At 41.4% G+C, this 20079-nt stretch overlaps 1 protein-coding gene across 4 annotated transcripts in view; it reads right to left on the bottom strand.

The window, feature by feature from the left end:
* Window positions 1-20079, bottom strand: part of NEDD9 (neural precursor cell expressed, developmentally down-regulated 9) — a 175763-nt gene that overhangs the window by 31015 nt on the left and 124669 nt on the right. Inside the window, exon 1 of one of the 4 annotated variants that reach the window (XM_033114698.1) lies at window positions 14103-14285. The exons of the other annotated variants lie outside the window; for them this stretch is intronic. Within the exon in view, the coding sequence (XP_032970589.1) occupies window positions 14103-14114 (12 nt within the window). The 5' untranslated portion in view covers window positions 14115-14285. Of the gene's footprint in view, window positions 1-14102; window positions 14286-20079 lie in introns of those variants that run through there. 4 annotated transcript variants of the gene reach the window in all.

Here is a 20079-nt window from a genome sequence, read left to right as displayed (position 1 = left end):
GCAAGAAGGTCATAGAACTGGGACAAGTATTCAGGCTTCCTGTCTCCAGCTCCAGAATTAGGACAGGATTTAATACAAATACATGTGCTACAAAAGTTGTGGCTCCAATCAGGATTGGAAATTAGCCTTTAGGGTCCTAAATCCTATTTGATGGACACTAATTATAGTAGCCTCTAGCATGGATCCCCACCCCAATCTTTCTTGAAACTCTCTTCTGGCTTCCAAGATACCACTTCCTGCTTCACTCTCTTCTCTTGTTCTCATGACCCCTCATCTTCCTTCTCTTTCACAGGCTAAAAAAAAAAAAATTGGGGGGCTCATTTCTTAAGTGATCATGTGCCAACGGGATCTCTACTTTGCACTTTTCTCTATATGCTTGTTCTCTACAGCAAGTCACATCCATGCCTATGGTATCTAAATACAGATAACACTCAGATCCATAGCTCCAGCCTAGATATTTCTTCTGTACTCCAATCCCACATTTCCAGTTGTCTAATAGGTATGTTTATCTTGAAATCCAGTGCAAAAACTCCTTCTCCTGCTTTATCTCTCTTAGTAGTATGCACATAGCTGCCCAAGAAAGTAGCCTCAGAGGTTTTTAGACTCTCTTTACAACCTGAAACCCAATCAGTTTTCTGTTTACATCCTCCCTGCCATTCCTAGTTCAGGTACTCAGCAATGTTCTTTGGGGGAATACGGCAATTCCTTCCCAACTGGTTTTCCAGCATTTAACCTCTTCCCATCTTAAAACCCATCTTCCACATAACCAGAATGTTATCTTTCCAAAACCTATCTGATCGCTTCTCTTCCCAGCTCTCTGTAATAGTTTTTCTTATGGTATGATTTCTACTATCTCATTCATTTTGGGAACTCCTTAAGTTCAGAGAGCTGTCTTTTTCCTTTGGCATTTTCAGAAGTTTAGCTCAGTGTCTGAAACAAAATACACACTCATTAAATATTTGCTAATTTGAAATGGATTCTGGATTCTGATTTCCTGGTTCTCTATGGAGAGAGTGAAATTCTTTTCTAGAGAAATCAGCATGATATTTGGTCAAAATTTTCAGATGGACATGGGAAGATAAACTAATGGAACCAGAAAGATAAATGATGTGTGTAAGTCAGGCATGCCTCGTAGCCAGAGAACGTGGGAGACAGCCAGCAGGAAAACGCCCGCCCTCCCTACTAAAACAGGATAATGACGTAGGTGGAGAGCCCAAATCTCATGTCCACAACCACTGAGCAAACAGGAAGGCCAGGAGGAACTGACCATCCCAGCCTGATTAAATACAATGTTCTCTGTAAGAGCTTTCTCTCCCTTCTCACATCTGGCAGCAGGTGACTGAGCACCATTCATGCTTTGCCAGGACTTTGGTTTCTGCTGTTCCTGGTTCCCAAGCTATGCCTGAGGAGTGGGAAGAAAACAGAGTACAGAGCCAGAACAGCGGGTACAGAGAGCTCTAGGTCATACGACAACTCCCACATCATCCCCCACCCTTCCCTGCCTTTCCTTTCCCCCACTGCTCTCAAAATGTCAAAAGCTTATTACTCCTACTTCCAGGGAAACTATCTGCTATTCCAAATATGGAGAGGTGTGACTTGTAATTTCCATGACCATTCATGCTGTTCTTTGGAGAGAAAAGAGACACAATGGCTGGTGTGTCACCACACTAGGACTGATAGTATCATCAAGGGCCCAACTTCCTCCTATTATTTTTACTTTATGCTATATTTATCACGTAGGAGCTCCTGCCACAGCCTCAGGGTTGCCACATTCTCAACAACATGGCTTTCACACACACACACACACAGCGCGCACACACAAACACAGCGCGCGCACACACACAGCGTGCACACACACACAGCGTGCACACACACACAGCACGCACACACACACACAGCGCGCGCACACACACACAGCACGCACACACACACAGCGCGCATACACACACACACACACACAGACACACAGAGAAACAGATCGTGAGAAACAGACACAGTACAGAAGGAAATGGCCATTGTCAAGGAAATCAGTCCTGAAGGACGCGGCTGCAGGATGAGCATCATCACGGTCAGTCTGAGGACACACGGGAAGAGAAAGAAAGGCTTGTGTGCTTTTGTGCCTCTGACAAAAATGAGTTTTAGTCTGACCATTTTGGCTACCTCCTACCATCACTTTAGAAAACTGGGGGATGTGGGATTTCCCAAAAGAAGGACACGGCTGTCATCAGAAAACATGGACATCTACAAGTGTCTGGATTCTGCTTCTTGGAATACTTGGTTTATACCTGGGTTCTTTCATTGGATGATCTGGAATGTCAAATTTTCTGAGTTAGATCTTGAGATTGTTAAATAGCAGACACAGAATTTTCAAGTGCAGGAGTTAGAAGATATGATACATAGCACATCCAAGATTTTTCTCAGCAATATTTGTCAATTGGGATCTGACTCACTTTACATTATGTGACCTGAACTGTCACAGAAAGGCAGCAGCGGGCCCACCAGTCTCGTAGGCCCCACTAGTCCCTTGCCATACTGCCGACCATCAGTGAGAAGCGCCCAACACGTGCCACCAAAGATTCCTCTGCCACCTAGACCACATTTCAGCCAACAATTGTCTTTTCTGGAAAGTGCTTCTAAACCCCTAGGATAGTTACAACGCTTATGTGAATATCTCAGACCTTCTGTGAGTGTTCATATCATTTACTCTACCACAATTCCTTAAATTTTCTTACATTTTCCAGCCTTGTGAACTTTAGCCATAGCATTCCCTTTGAGCATTTCTGAGTGGGAGATGCTTTAAGAAACGTGATATTAGACACTTGCCCTCTCAAAGGTATTCTTTGACATGCAGCAGCCCCCATCTGCACCATCAGGACCCCCTCTGTGTGAGCCCCTGAAAGGCTTCCAAGTTTGGGAATCTTAATGTCACTTCCATATTGACATACTCCTATTCAATGAGGGATTATTCAGAACCCAGCATTCTTTTGGTGGCTCATATGCCAAAATAATACCACTTCCGGAGAATTGGTGAGAAGATCTGATGCTCATTGCAAATGTGGGTATTTGGATCTCAGGAAGAACTTCTATCTGACAGATTTGGTACCATGATATGGACAGCATAGCTGTGAGATTTAAAGTCTTTCTCCAAATGCTGTATTCCCTTCCTTTCCTGCACTAGAACTAATGCCATCTATTGATGTAAGATTGATATAGGACAGAAACCTTCACATCTTGGTGTTTGTTTACCATGAAAGCAACAAAAGCCTGGAGCAAATCCCTTGTTTCATATTTTTAAAAAATTACAAATGAGTTGGTAAGTAGGCGTGCATGTATGAGTGTATGTATATGACTTCACAGCCCACTTCTATTATTTCTTGGCCAGAATTTGATTGTTGACAGTATTTGAGAAAAAAAAAAAAGGTTTTTCCTCACAAGTCTGATGGTCATAAATAATACATGTGTCTTTAAGAGCTCAATTTCTCACTCTGCTGTGGTCTTTCAGATTGACCTAAGCAACTCCTGAGGGTCTTAAAGAAGGTAGAAGGACACCTAGGTGTCTATGGGTATTGGAATCAGAAGTCACCCATGGCTTGACCAGAACCAACTAGACTACTTTTAAATTAAGAAGAGGACTTAGAGATCATTCTAACCCAATCTTCTTTTACAACCCAGAGAGTCTCCTATTAGATTAGCAGCAGAGCCAGAAACAGCATCTGGTTCCCCTCTTAATCTAGGATTTTTTCCCACTGGACCAGGATGTACTTCCTGAGAAACTTCTCCATCTTAGAATTTAGTACTGTTGCTATTAAGCCTTGAAATTTATTAAGCATTTCTCCCAGGTTGCCTGGTTTTGATAGATTTAAGCATAGCATATTGGCAAAAGATCAAAAACATGGGGCAGGCACAAACTGTTTTTAGGGTTCTGTCCTTAGATAAATCTGATAGGCGCCATATAATGATGAAGGCCTGACACCCACTCACCCAAAAGATAGGTTTTATTAACAATAAAACAACCATCTGGATTTCAGCCAACATTGTAGTGTTGGCACCGGCTCACATCTGCCTGTCTAGACAAATCCCTCCAGCATCCAGGTACTTGGGGGAAGTGAAATGAGAATTGTGATAAAGGAATAGGAGACTCCAGTCCATTATACTACAGTATGGTCCCCCAAATGACAATTTCTCAAAAGTCAAAACACACAAGTTGTAACATCTAATAAAGTAGTTGAAAGAAGGGGGAAGATCTTCCTATTTTTACATTCTCATATATCTTATCTTCTAGCACCAAGGTAGGCAGCAGCCCCCGAGGTATGACGTTATATCTAAATACAGTACGACGCAGGACCAATATCTAAATATAATGCCAGTACAAATACGTGTACATCCTGGAAACCTTCGCCTGTCTCCCAGCTAGAACCCAACTGAAGTAACTTGGATGCCAACCCTCACTGGAACTCTTTTGGATGTCCCCGACCTAGGTTTGGTGCCTGATTGCCATTATCCCACTTAACTTGTGAGGTCCTCAAAGAGTTCTAAAAAGTGGAGCCGTATACTTGGCTGAGGGGACGTATGCAATCATATGCTGTCAACATTGCAACTGCAGAGCTGTCTCAAGAAAGAACCTTTAGATGCTGCAGCTTCTCAGCTAGGAGAGGAAAGATGGCAGGAGCAAATGGAATAAAAAATAAAAAAACAAACAAAAAAAAAACACCTTAAAATGAAATCATTCAATGGCTAGGTATATAGACAAGCTCCTACATGTACATATTATATACCAGTTTATGAGACTAAAATAGTTTTCTTTAAGGCCCAGCTTTAAATGCCTGTTCCATATAGAGTGTATCAGACTGTCTTTATGGCAACCTTAATTCTCCGCAGTCTGTCTTCCTCTGGCCTCATGGTTTTACATGTGACATGGGGGAGACCCCATGCTTCTTAGTGTTTTGTGGTATGTATTTGCTTGAACAAATTGGTGCTAAGCATAGAAGAGGACATTTCCTTTTGGTTAGGACCTGTTACATTAAGCTCAACCTTGGTCATGATAAAATTATGGCAAACGATTCTATGGTTGTATTTTTGTGCTTCTATCACATCAAACCAGTAAGGCAATTATTTTTAGACAGAAGGAAGTAGGGGAGATTTAGGCCAGTGATTCTTAACTAGGGGGAATTTTATCCTTCCAGGTGACATTTGGCAATGTTTGGAGGCATTTTTGGTCGTGTGAGTGAGTGAGTGTGTGAGTTTGTGTGTATGTGCGTGTGTGCGTGTGTGTGTGTGTGTATTTTACTGGTAGCTGGTGGGTAGAGGCCAGGGATACTGCTATACATCCTGGAATGCACAGGACAGCCCACAACACAGGCATATCCAGCCCAAAATGTCAATAGTGCTGATATTGAGAAACCCTGAATTGAGGAACGGAAACTAAACTGAATTAACAGAGTCTAGTCTGAGTCCTCATATTAGAAGATTAATGACAATGAAATCACACCACCTTTTGTGACTCTGGTTAGCCATCTGCAAAATAGGGATAATGGACATGTTCTTTATAATAATATTATGAGGAGGCATGAAATTATATACGCAAAATGTTCTGACTTCTTCAGAAGAAAGGGTCTCTATAAAATCACAGCACAGTTATTACTGCACTATTATGAGCTATGAAATTGTGTCCTAAGAACTGTACTCCTCCCCTTCAAAAATAATTCCTCCAGGAAAAGAAAACAAAACAGAAATGATCTCATCATGATTACACCTGCCACACCAAAAAACAGACACAGTTCAGAGAACTAAATTCTTTCCCTCCAGCAATGAAGTAAGCTGCGTCTGTAATTAAGATCTTAATAAGGGAGGCAGGAGGCTTGAGCAGACATTGCAGACTATGAGGCAGAACCACCGCCCGATTTCAAACAAGAACAATTGAAATACAATCCCCCTGCTGCTGAACGCTCTCCTGTGTTCTCTGCACAAGTCCACACTGCAAAATGGGTTTTCCGCCATTACTAAAGATGCCTATTTCTGCAAGAAACAAGAAAAGGACCGCCTTCTTACTTACAAGTAAATGTTATTTATAACTCTATATGAAAAATTTGCTTGCATCCACTTGAAAAAAATGCCTCTTAGATAATTTCCCGTCAAGAGGCTGACATAAGGGAAAAGGGATACCGCCTTCCACCACTGACTGATCTCTGCAGCAGCTCATGGGCTAACTGTCTAGTGACCATGTGTTCCTGAACTTTCCAAGGCAGTCCCAGTTTCAAATATCCCTCCCATTGTCAGACCATATGTCCCATTTTGGAGTTTGTGCACTATAGATATATTTCCTTAAATACAGAAATTACATGTATTTTAAACTTAAAAAAAGCTAGGCATGTAAGCATGTATGTTGCTAATGAGTGTGCCTTGGGTGAAGTCAGGATTTGGGAGGAAAAAAGACAGGTACTAATAAGAGTCTTTGATTCTGTCAACGGACATGTTCTCTAAATGACAAGATGATCTTTATGGGGAAATGAGATATATTTCAAAGTCATCTGGGCCTCGGTGAGACCGCCTAGAACTCTAGCTTCACAGTGAATGGGGTTATTCAGAGAAAGAATGCTGTTGGGCTCACCGTATTGCTATTGTGCTCTCCCTGTACCCCGATCTAAGGCTTGTTCATCACACTTAGGTCGGAGTGAAAAAGGTTGGAGAAGCAGAGAACAACATGGAGTTCTATCCCAGAGGAGCACTCAAGGGAAAAGAGGACTTCAAAATGTTGCTGTGCCAACACTGTACTGAAGTCCTGCTGGTCCACTAACCCACTTCCTGCTAAACTCTAAGTCATCCCACAGTTAGTAACACACACGCACACGTACACACACACATACACACACACCCCAAAACCCAAAAAGCTCATTGACAGATTACTAACATACACTGTTGTATACTAAAGACTCTGAATTCCAAGAAGCCTGGAGTGTCTGGAAGTCCACTTTATTGCCTTCCCAGTGTGCTGGCTTTGCTTGTTATGGTTATTGGGGGTTGGGGCTGGAGGCATGGGGTATCCCAGCTCATTCTTTCAGTAAAGCACAGAGCCTGGGGACAGAGAAACCTCCCCAAGGTAGCCACATCTCCTGTGGGTGAAGTACTAAGTTAAGGGCAACTGACCGACTACCACAAATTAATGAGGTTAAGGCTAATTCATGTAAGAGATAGCACAGGGTTTCCACATAACTAAAAAAAAAAAAAAAAAAAAAAAAAAAAAAAAAAAAAAATCAGGAAAAATATTAATGGCACATCATCCTGTCTAAATACAGATTGTTTTAATAAATAGAAAGATCTGGTTCAGATCTTAACCTTATATGCCTTTTGGGGCAACTTTCTATGGAGCTTCACAAATAACCTCCACCCCCGCCACACACTCACAAAGAGCGAAGAAAGGAACCAAACTTGAATTCAAAAGGAGCTTTCAAACATTTTTGTGCAATGCTTGACTTTTACATGTTCATGGTTGCTTAATCTTTATTTCTGGTAAGCATAAACATCAACACTGCACATAAGGAATGTTTTTGGTAATATCTTGTAACTATTACCATGACATACTAGAAATTTCAGGAGGAATTCTCAGCAGCATACACATCAAGATTTACAAAGAAATAAGACACCTCCAAATCAATGGACCCAGCCCTTGGATAAGGGCCTTGAACCACCTATTTCAACATTATTTAGCACCATTAATGGTTGGACATGAGGGTGTGGGGAAAGGGATGAGCTCTTTTTAAAGAAGAAACTGGTATTTAGTAGTCCATGGTGGGGCCCAGACATATATTGAAAACGTTCCACTGGCAATTTTAATATCTCGCTGCCCACCTCCTACCGTAACCATGCAAAATCACTGTCACATGCTATCACTGCTCACATGTTCTGGAGTGCCTGTTCTATCTTCCTTAAAGAACAGGCCTCAATTCACCTAAGTTACATTGACTACTAAAACTGTGGTCTAAAATAATTGCTCTTTCCATGGAGGGTGGTAAAGGTCACCAACAAGGCCATTTATCTTGAAATGAAGATTCCTTAGGAAGACAGTCTTTTGCAGCTAGGCTGTTATGTTCCCCAGGCTGCAGAGTCCTTATTAACCAGTAAGAATTACCACAGGGAGATGACTGGAATGTTGAAAGTAAATAAGACAGAGTGGGTATTGTGGACGAAGCATAGACGGAGGGGGTATTGTGGACGAAGTATAAACAGGTTTTTTTTTTGGGGGGGGGGGGCGGGTCTCCTTTCCATGCTCATAGTCTTTGCAATCATCCATTGCCTAGGAAACCGGCAGCTACTCTCTGGTGTTTTAAGTTGGAAATATAGTATTTCTTCCCAGTGGCCCTGTTTTGTTTATCTTGGCAAGGCGGCTTGATAATTAAGTCTATATGTTACTGCAGAGTAATGCCACGGTCCCAGTGGCTGGCATTTCAAACCAATTTGTCTAGGTTTCTTTCTGACCCTAAAGTGATCTAAAAATAGATAACCAAGACCTCTTACTTTACATCTACGTCACTCTGACGGACTGTGCTAGGATAAGGGATACAGTTTACACTGAACTCTGTACTCCACAACTTACTACCTTTGTATTTCACCTTTGATTTTTTTATATTGATGAATTTTTCTTTTCTTTATGAATATTTTTGCTTTGGGAAAACAATTCTTATGAATGTTTCTGCTTAAATGTTTATCTATACAATGCTTGTATATCAATCTATATATCTGTGTATATATATTATATATATCTTATAATGTGTCATGTAATAGCTGCTTTTTATATGCCTACTATGTGCTAGAAGCTGATGACTTTCATCTCTTATATCCTTACAACTATCTGATAAGACAGGTATTTTATAAATCCTACTTTAATAAATGAAAAAATGAAGCAGCTTGCTTATTATACTGTTAGAAAGTAACCTAAGTGGGACTTGAAACATAACCCATGTTCTTTCTACTATGCCAAAAAGCAGTAAGACTCTAATGGCTATTTTTGTAAATATTTCATGTAACTCAACATTCAACTCAATATTTGTTCAGTACTTACCTTGAGCAAGGTCCTGTAATTTCAGGAATGTCAAATCTGATTAATAGTAGTGAAGGTACCAAGTTATTAATATATTAGCAAGTGGGCACATAGGTGTGCTGGTAATTCCCTATGTGTGGCGTCTGCATTTCTACAATACATATCCGGGCCCATGGAATACTCAACACTATTTAACCATCTTAACCTAGTAACTGGGATTTTGACATAATCCTGTCACCAAGTCTTGAGTCCACACTATCCTTTCAACACTAATTGAGCATCTATTGTACAAGGAGAGCTGGAGCCAACTGGCACTGACTACTTACTATATTCCAGGAGCCATGGTAAGTATTTTACATTCCTATGTTATCTTGCTTAGGCCTTAGAACAAGCAGTTATTATCCCTATTTTCAGATAAGAAAATTGAGGCTCAGAGAACTTAACTTGCCCAAGGTTATATAGAACATTAAATCACAAGAAATAATAATGTCTTTCCCTAAAGTCCACACTATATCTTGTCTCTACTATAAGAATATACAAGACCAAGTCCCTGCCATCTCAAGGCCGTAACAGATCTTAGATCATGTTTTTTATTCAATGACTTGCCTATCAATTTGCTTCTACATACAAATACAGCCCATACTTCATTTCTTTATTTCTTGTATTCAATGGAGCTTGCTTAAAACTGGAAAGCCCCAGTGGGCAATGTATGTAAGTTACAGGTATTATATAGATAGTGATTTGATTGACAGGAGTTAATAAGTAGTGCTAACAGAGTAGGGCAGAGCTGAAAAAGCCTATTGTAGGGATTATAGGACAGTCAAGGTACAAAGGTTTGGGCTTTTGACTGCTTCATGGAGTGGATGGTTGAGGAGACTTGACCTGTGGTAAGTGACAGACTAACCAAGTCACGTAGGCGCAAAGAGACAGGGGCAAAGAATGGGGAGCAGCATGAGACGAAGATTTCTCACAACAGAGTCAAGAGAGAGGAGAGAGTTGGAGGTACAGGGTGTGCTTTGAGGGTGTTATGTCTGTGTGTGGGGGGGAGGTAAGCCCTACAGAAGTCTGGAATTAGAGAAGCATAGGAGTGCTTGAATGAAAAACAATGAGAGACAATGAGGTCATAAGGGCACAAAAAAAGAGGGGGAATTTGCAAAGGGGCTTGAAAAGAAGAAAGGAAGTTGGTTTTAGAAGTCTTGAGAGGGTGCAGACAGGAAGCCAGTGCTGAATTCTGAGAAGAGGACTGAAGTGTATTACGGCAAGGAAATGATGTCAAGCCATCCTTGGTATGTTCCACACTGTGCAACATGCTAAATTTGGTGTGACCAGAACACCTTCAGCTCTACAAAGACTTTCATCTCTGTGTAGGTTAAGTCACTTAGCTCTAAAAATGGTTTTGATCAATCAATCAATAATATATAAACAAATCATTAAGATTTTTTTCAAAGCATCTTTTGGTGCTTGTAACTTTATAGATCTCACATAAGATTTATAAGGGGGAGCAGGAGTTTCTAATATGGATTGAGGACAACAAATCATCTAGAAGAGAATAAGGAATTTAAAACCAAAATGTCAAAGCAAGGAAAGAACTGGGAATCATTTCGGTCGTAAAAGACCATAAATCAAAGACCCTCAATGATTTTTTTTTTCAAGCTAGCTTGAGAAAATAAAAATATTTTCAAAGTCTCCTCAAAAGCTTTTAATAGTAAACATTTTCTTGTGTCTGCAACCTACCTTACCCACATTCAACCAGAACACAGAAATCTGAATTTCAAAATGTAGTTTTCTGATTTGTATTAAAAGTGCCATCTGTAATTTGTCTTCAGTCCAAGCATTTAAGAACGAATTTGTTGAACGGTAGATTACATAAATAATGTAGAATTTTAATGGAGGCACATAGGGTTCAAAAAATCTGGCAAAGCCACAGAAGCTGCTCAGCCATTAGAGATCAGACAGGCAGCGCCTGCAGCGCACAGACCAGGCTCTGGAGCCTGTGGAAAGTGGGCGGGGTCTTCCGCCTGGGCTCAAACACAGCTGTGCACTGGCCCTTCAATCACTCTCCTAGTGTAGAGCTGCCGCAGTCGCCTCCAGACCTTCGGACGGGGGAGCCTGCCCTGAACAAGCCACAGGCCCTTCCCCACATTTCTGAACGTACTCTGTATATTCAGAGGAGCTTGTGGAAAACTATTGACAAATGAAGCCCCCATAATTTGCTATCGCAGAACCTCAGACTGAATCCTTTTAAGAGAAATGGAATATTAAGTACATATGAGATTGACTGCAGCCTTCCCATGAACAAATTAAAAAAAAATAATACAATGAAATAAAAATAGACTAGATAGGTGCAAACCAAAAAAGTTTACCAAAGTAATAGCTTACATTCCACAGTTCTCAAGATTATTGCAAATACATAGTTGACTGACCTGGAGCTGTGTTTAAGTATAAAATGAATGGAGGTTCGGTTGTTCTTCAGTTATGATCCCTGAAGTAGTCAAACCAGATAATCTGGTTTAAAAAATCTTATAGTGGCTGGATTATAAATCTCTCAGTGAACTTTGTTAAGTCTGACTGTGCTAATTTATAGTGTATAGCACAACACAGTGTTTAAAAAATAATTCCTGACTCCGGGATTTTACAATCTAATAATTATCTGCTTTTACTACCTAAGTGGCTCAAATTAAACAAATAACTGCAAAACACGCATTTCACTTTGCTTTGTAGTTACTGACTGAAAAAACAACAACAAATAACCAAATCCAAAAAAGACTCTATCCTGCAGGAATGCTTGGGATGATATAGAGCCTTAAATTTCCTGGGTGAAGAAAACAAGCGACACACGACATTTTAGGGAGGTCACAGATGGTTCTTTCTTTTTCTTTACTAGTGGTTGAAAGTCACAATTTCTGCAACCAGATAGCCTTGGTTCAAATCCCAGCTCCACCACTTTTTAGCTACGTGGCTTTGGATAAATTACTTAGCTTCTCTGTGCCATAATTTCCACATTTGATCATGAATATAATCATACCCACCTCATAGAGTTATTGAGAGAATTAAACATGACAATCCTGTATTGTCAGAGGGAGTCTTAAGAAATGCTATTTATCACTCCTCTACCTTTCATCTCTACTTAAATTTACAAAATGCTCTCCTTAAATAAAGTTGTCCATTACTAACAAGAGAGAAAATATGCTTTGTAAGAAAGAGAAAGTAGATTGCTTCAGCTATTGGTTTGTTTTGTAGTCACCACAAGGTGTCAATCTGTCACTTGGTCAGTCAAAGAAATCAGTATTGTTGCTAGCAAAGGTGTCCACAGGCTAATAAAACCATGTATTTACCTCACTTGGCAGGGTTTTACCTGACTGGTAAGACCCGGCAGAGAGGCAGGTTTCTCCATGAATGCCAGTCACAATTTACATCATCTGTTGCCATGATGTTTTCTTTCCATAAAACGAAACATGCTGAGGTCACTGAATAAAAGTGACTTTATACTGTCACTTTTGTTACTTTCTAGATTACAACATTCAATGTCAATTTCAGCCATTTATACTTTCCAATAATAAATGCATGAACATATTTTCTTTCTTTTTTCTGCAAGTCAGCATTAGGGAGCAGAGGGGAAAAGACTCACTGCAGGCTAAGTATTAACTAGTCCCATCACTGCTCTAAATTAGGAAACTGGAAATACAGGGTGAACTACTTCAAGACAGAGAACTTTCCTGCCAGATAGAAAGATTTGTTTCTGGTTGCATCTTTAAGTCAAATATTAAGAATCTTGAAGATTACCCAATCCTCTGATCTTTTCTACTGAGACAGATAATGGAAAGCTGATACTAGAGTGATAGCTGATACCTGTGTCTTCAGATAGTTGTACCCTTTCCAAGAACTATAACCCATACTTTATAAATAAAGACTTTCAACATAGATTTAGAGCTTTGAGTAAGATTTATCACTCTTGAACAAAAAGATTTATCCCTGAGGTTCGCCAGTGGCTGTCAGCCATAATCAAGTATTTACAACATCACATTAAAAAAGGATGGGTCAGAAGCTAGATAATTCAGAGAGAAAGCAAAGTAGCTCCCAGCTAGCACAATCCCGAAGGGCAGACAGGTAATACTAATTGTCAATCCAAAAGTATAGCCACCTTGCCAAAATGCATTTTAATAATCGCACTTTTGTTTAAAAGCACTAGGACTCCCGTCTATTCTAGAATAGCAGTGATCATCCTCCAAGAGGGGATGAATTCACACCCAATTCATTACAGTCTGTGTCTGTACAGTGTCCCTGGATGCTGCTTGCCTCCTCAATGGGGGCGACTTAATAATGGGATATGCTGAGCAAGTTATAATGCTTTTGCCAAGAATACACACACAAACAACGGTGCAAAACGCATGGGAAAATAATGCTGTCAAAGTGTTCCGGCACTCAGTAAGCTTCAGACCCTCAGTCCATTCAAACGCCAATAAAAGCGTTTTTACGAAATGGCAAACACTCATTTCTTCTTACAACCAACATCATTTAAGAATATCAAAATTCTCCACCATCGGCTGTGTATAATAGTACCTGGGACTTTTAATTTCTCCCACCAAAAATATAATACAAACTGCTTCCCAGACCAAATGCTTAAAGCAAAGGCTGAAAACTGTTTTAAGAGCCTGTCTGAGAAACGCAGCAGTTCTGATTCCTCTCTCATTACAGCTCCTCAGTTCCGATGGACGGTGGAGGCCAGGCCTCGGGAGCCTCGGAGACTTGAATAAATGCGTGCTCCGCTTTAAGTTAGACACTCTCTGATCTGCAGTGGTCGCTACACACCGGCTCTAAGACTAATTCCCCAAAACTTTCAGAGGAGATGGACCTGGGTGTGCTGTGAACTCCCAGAGTGGGTCTTGGAGACTGGGTCACTGCTTGCTTGCTTGTATGCCAACCTGACTGAGACCCATCTCAGAACTCTTTGGGGCACACAAGGGATCCCGGCAGAGGAGTTGTCACAGTGTGAAACACACACACACACACACACTCCCTCTCTTTCTCTGTCTCTCTCTCAAATCTTATATAAAAGGCACTCTCTTACCTTATACTTCATCTTGGCAGCGGTGAATTGAGCCGTTTTCCTACACTAGTTAGACTGCATTGAGCACTGGCGTATCTGCCCCTCCATCGAGTGTAGTGCTAAATGAAAGTGAGAACGGTCGGTCCCGGGCTGGGCGGGTTTGTCAGTTCCAGACTTGAGCTCCCACACAGTTATGCTGCAAAGCCTCTGAGCTCACTGTTTTGATTGAGGCGGGCCCATCACAGACTATATTTGCATACTTCCCCGCTATTGGCTAGTGGGCCAAGGTACTACGATGTCCCGCCCACTTCTTAACTTCTGAAAACTGACAAAGAACTTGTAATGCGATCATTTCTTTTTACATTATCAGAAAAAGTGGAAAATAAAACAAAGTGGAGAACCGTTCCCAACCTTACTCCACCCCCCCCCAAAAAAAAAAACAACCCGGGAAAAGGGGATAAATTCTTTTTAAGATTAACTTAAGTTTTAAAGAAATCGAATTCACAAAGCAGTCTGACAGTCCTGCTTCCTGTGACCTAGCAACTCCTTCATAAATCCATTTTATTTCAAAGCCATTCACCTCACAATCTCTACATGAAACGAACTCTGGGGAACAAAAGGTTTTCTGTCTCCGGGCCCCTTTTTACTAACTACCCCTGCTGATATCTCTCTCTCTCTCCTTCTCTCCTCCCTCCCTCCCCTTTTTTGTGGCTGTTTGCTTTTTTTGTTCTTTTCAGTGTTCAAAGTACTTGCAACGTCCGTCTGCAAGGAGCCAGAATACAATTCTCCCTCAGTGAAAAGGAACTCCCTCGCCCAGGCACCAGGGTTTCCCTAGCCGGCTTCTCACATGGGCCTCCCAGAATTGAGTGTCAGCCACATTAAGTGACCTTCTCTGGCTTTGCGGAGGACAATGGTTAGTTAGATGTGACCCCTCAGATGGGGCTGGACAGTAGATGCTGTATACATCATCACTGTCCACGAAGTACTGTGTTCTTTGATGGCTGGTGTTTCTAGCTCCAGCTTTGAACACTGCAGGTTTTCCTTCTGAGCTCTCTCCTGAAGATGGCCCATTAACCCATCAACACTTATTATCCAGGGAACAACAACAAAAAGTGCCTACTGTTTGATGAGCCTGGTTAAAAAGTCCAGTCTCTCTTCAGTGAAGCACAGAACGTTTGGTTCAGCTTCATAATTTCTGTAGAGAAAGAGATCACCCAGGAGAGGACAGAAATGGTCAGCTCCAGAAACTTTTCTGAAGCATAGATAGGTGAGGGGGAAATTCCTTTTTCACTGGGCCTCAGGATTCAGACTTGGTGAGTACAGACAATAGCTGTCCCTGAGTAGGACGGACTCCAGCTAGACCGAACGACTTGGATGGAAAACTCAGCCCTTATTTTTTTCCTGACCAAGTTGGACCAGAATCAGGTTGATTTGACCCCGTCCCCATTCTCAGTGGATTAAAACTACTTTTATGATTTTAGCAAAAAGAACAAGAGAACAGCTCCCCTACAAAAGTGGTTTCCTGATCCAGAGCTCCCAGTTCAGCTCACAGTTTACTGTGGCACCCATTCCCTGGACGTGACCCTCAGGCGGTCATAATGAGGTTGACACACCGGTTCTGGCATCCGCTAGGCCTTGCTTTTCCTCATTTAGCCTTAGAGTAAAAATGAGCCTGAGTGATTCTGCAAGGTCTTTCTGAACACAGATTAAGCATTTAGCATATTGCACTGCAAGCTCTTCATAACAGTCCTTAGTTTGCAGGAAATTGGTTTTGGTGTCTGCCTGGATTAGTCAAAGGCCTTTCCATCTGTAAGATGAGTCTTGTGGCCTCTAGGAGATCGAGATAACATTCCTTTGGCTTCCTAAGCAGTAAAGCTGAATCCTCCTCCTGTTTTGTTTGATGAGTACTATTGAATACTGAACACTATCTCACCCCATTTTAATGCTTTCAGTTTCCCAAAGCATGTGTTAGGGCTTTTTGTCATTTCATTCTCTAGTTAGAAAGTTTAATTCACACCAAGTGGCCCTTCCGCTTTCCTGTTTCTGTCATGTAAGGCACTTAAAATCTACCTAAAGTTCATTTCAAGGTGGTTTGGGTCATTGTCAGTTATATAAAGTTATATAAAGAAAAGCACAAGGGTTTTGGAGGCAGGTAAACCTGTGTCAGAATCTCAACAAATATCTTAACTTCCTAATTTTGGTGTCCTGAAGTGTAAAATAGAGAAAAAAAAAAAAAACCCACCAAAACTAATATCTACCTGCTAGGGTTAGAATGAGGAATAAAAGAGATAATGTAGATAGACTTTAATAATACGTGGCACATAGAAAGACCTTAATAAATAGTTGTTTATCATTATTTATTATTTTAATATTAAATTTATGGCATATTATTTTATTATTATATTATATAACACTGTTACTAAATATATAAATACTATCAATATTTAATTATTTAATTAATTAGAACTATCATCACCATTAGATTGTTATTGATAATTGTGGTAGGAATTCAGGTAAAGGGGAAGAAATCCCCTCATCTATATTTCATCCTTTCTAATTTAACAAATATCAATTGAGCACCTACCATGTGCCAGCTACTCTTCTAGGTGGGGAGACAACAGCAGCCCAGACAAGCTCTTACTCTCATGGAGCTTTCAGTCTAGTGGGAGTGGAGGACGATACTTTAATGAATGTATAGTACAATCCTGGAGTAATGAATGTCATGAAGAAAAGTTAAGCAGGGACAATTACTGGAGGAAGAGACCCGGATTGTCTTATTTGAGAGCGACTGGTCAGGTAAGCCCCTCTAAGGAGATAATGTGGAAGCAGAAATCCGAATAACGTGAGGGATCCATTCAAAGAGTGGGGGAGAGAACATTCTAGACAGAGGAAGTGACTGAAGGATAGGGCTTGAGGAGGAATGAGTTTGGCGAGTTTAAGAACAGCAAGCAGTCCAGGTGCCCCACAGCGGGCACCCAGGGGAGGGATGGAGAGGGCAAGTTCAGAGAGGTGGGTGGTAGCAGTTTGGATTTTCTCTTGAGTGAGACAGGAAGTCACTAGTGCGTTTTGAACATGGAATGATGTGATCTATTTCTCTCTGTTTTCACCTTTTGTTCAATCACTCAAGGACATCAGGCTATTGAGCTCTGGGTCTTAATGCAGTTTAGTGAATTCACGTAGTTATTACTTTATTGGTGTCATCTAGAATTTTTCCTTCAAAAACCTTTGGGGAAATACAAATTCTCACAATGCGTAAACAGCTGTCTCCCCATCTATACCTGTGAATAGGAATGTAAAAATACTGTTTTAACTGGGCTGTATAAATGCTGTTGATTGATTTATGGAATCACCTTGGTACCGCCTTGGGCTAATATGGGCTCCCACCCTATCCTCTGCCCAGCAGCGTCTTTCCTACTGATGGCCTTGCCACCTGCCTGCTTGTCTGCCAAGGGCTCTGTCTCTCCGGATGCTCTCTCATGCAGGCAGGAGCAAGGGAAATGGCATCAAATGCCATCCGAATGGTTATCCAGCTGCCACTGGGTACTAGCATGAAGACAGCAAAAAATCAAGAGGATGTTCGAAGGAAGACATTAATTGTTCCGTCCACAACTTGAGAAGAACCCATGTGGCTGCTGTCTAAGAATGAAGGGCAAAGTCAGAGCAAGTGAGGACAGAAAGCGACCTCAGGAGTCATCTAGTTGAGCCCGTCCTACAGAGGACAGAGCTGCTGCTCTGAGGGTGGGCACCCTGCACAGGGCTCCCCACCCACCCCCGTTTGGGTCAGGAACACAATCAGTGCTTTAGGTCAGTCTTCTGTATCTTGTCTTTCTTTGTAGTTTCCCTGCCTGACATCTCTCCCTGCTCCCACATCACACTAGCTGTTTAATTTCTAGAGTACAGAGCTGATTACATTACTACTATGTTTAAAACCCTCTAGGGACACTTCAATACCTTTAAAACAAAATCTGCACACTTTGGCATGGACTGTAATCTGAGCCCACCCTCCCTTTCTGGCCTCATCACCCACCATCCTCTCACCCCACATTCTAGCTACATAGGGTGTGGGGTGACTCACCAAATCCAAGGCATGCTTGTGCCGTCCTGACTTTGCACAGATGGGTCTCTCTGCCGAGGATGTCCTCCCTTCATGCCTCTGCTATCAACCAAGCCCCAATAGTGACTTTTGTGCTTTCTTGTCAACAACCCCCAGCCTGCCCAGCTCGCCCTTTCAGAACTAATTCCTCCTTCACTTTACTATGCCAACATTGTGCTTGGAATACGGCCTTATTATCAGGCTCTTCTCCATTGTATCGTCATGATTTGTGGATGTCTGTTTCCCCAGCTTCAAGGTGAGCTGCAGGAGGACGGGGTGCTATCTTGTCAACATTTTGTCCCCTGCAGGCTTATACCTTATAGGTGCTTAAATGCTTGTTGAATGAATAAGCTGATAAATGCAACTTCAAAGAACGATATCGGGAGGTTCTGCCTGGTGCCCATGAAGGGAATGGGGAAAACTTGTGTGTGAGGGCAGGAGTGCAGGTTACGTTTACTAGAAGTGGAGCTAAGATGCACCTTTTCAGAACTAACTTGAGCCCTGTTGCCAGCTGTGGTTCTTGGAAGGGGTCAGTCTGAAAACTATGGCTTGTGGGCACCTTTTAAAAATATGCCTTATGGGCTAAGAATAGCTTTTACATTTTTAAATGGTTGGGGGCAAAAATCAAAAGATAAATAATATTTCATGAGGTGTGAAAAGTATGTGAAATTCAAATTTCAGTTTCTATAAATAAAGTTTTATTGGAATACACATGCCCACTGGTTTACACATTGTCTTTTGAGCTGCAATGGTACATTTGTGTGGGTTGCATCACAGGCAGTAAAGACTGCAAAGCTGAAAAAAATGTACTATCTGGCCCTCCACAGAAAAGTTTGCCAACTCACATTCTAGAATAGTGTAAGATCTATCCATCCCTGAGTTCAGACTAAAGTATAGATCCTTCCACATCCACAGAGAAACAATCTAGAAATACCCATTCTAGGGCCATGTTTTACCATTTCTAATTTGATACCAGTTTTTTAAAAAAGTCTACATATACCAAAGTTGTTTCAAAAAATAATCTGTGGCAGCAACTTTTCAATGCTACAAATCTCCAGGAAGCTCCCCAAAAAGGATGAGCCACTGAGAGTTTCTTCTTCAACCCAATTGGCCCCTGGCTCATTCAGCCTTCATTGAAACCCCCTGGTGCCAAGTCCTGTGCTAGATATTCACAACCATTATTTCATTCAATATCCATTTACTATAACAATCCTATGAGGTACGTTGTATTATTCTAGTTTTACGTGTAACAAAATGGAGACTGGGGAGAGGTTCTACAATTGGCACCAAGTTACAGCAGGTGAATGGCAGGTCTGCTATGTGAATGCAAGCTTTCTGGCTCCTGAGTCTGTGCTGTATTATACTGCCCAAGGTTTCCTGTGGGTACCTTTGTTGTCTGAGTCGCCATTTGTCAGTTCAATAAGGTAACGTCTCCACCCTAGTGGGACTAAGCCTAACTGAGGAACAGATATTGTTCCCAAGTTGCGATTAGAGCATACAAATACACACACACCCCTCTTGCTCACTTGTACTTTCAAGGCTATATGTAGTCCCTCTTACCTGCCCTCCTTTCCTCATTCTTACTTATATCCCACCTTTCCCCCAGTTTAAACTCCATCTCCTTCGTTAAACCTTTCCTAGAAAATGTCTCTGTTAATATTCCTCCTACCACCCTCTGTGTCTCTCATCACCTATGGTCATAATGCTTCCCAAATCTGACCTCCCTTAAAATAACAACTGTGAATGCTGGGACTTTTCTCCTTTAAGTTGTATCCAGTAGGCCTGGTGTGAAGTCTTGGAATCTACACGTTAGAAAAGATCCTGAGTCTGTATACAGTTTTATGTGTGGAGCGTATCATTTAGTGCTTAGTTATCACCTTGCACTGTTCCATCTGTGAGAGCTTC

Source organism: Rhinolophus ferrumequinum, chromosome 9 (assembly GCF_004115265.2).
Source record: "Rhinolophus ferrumequinum isolate MPI-CBG mRhiFer1 chromosome 9, mRhiFer1_v1.p, whole genome shotgun sequence".
Classification (NCBI taxonomy): Eukaryota; Metazoa; Chordata; class Mammalia; order Chiroptera; family Rhinolophidae; genus Rhinolophus; species Rhinolophus ferrumequinum.
Note: the sequence above shows the minus strand (reverse complement) of the source record. Positions and strands in the feature narration are given on the sequence as shown.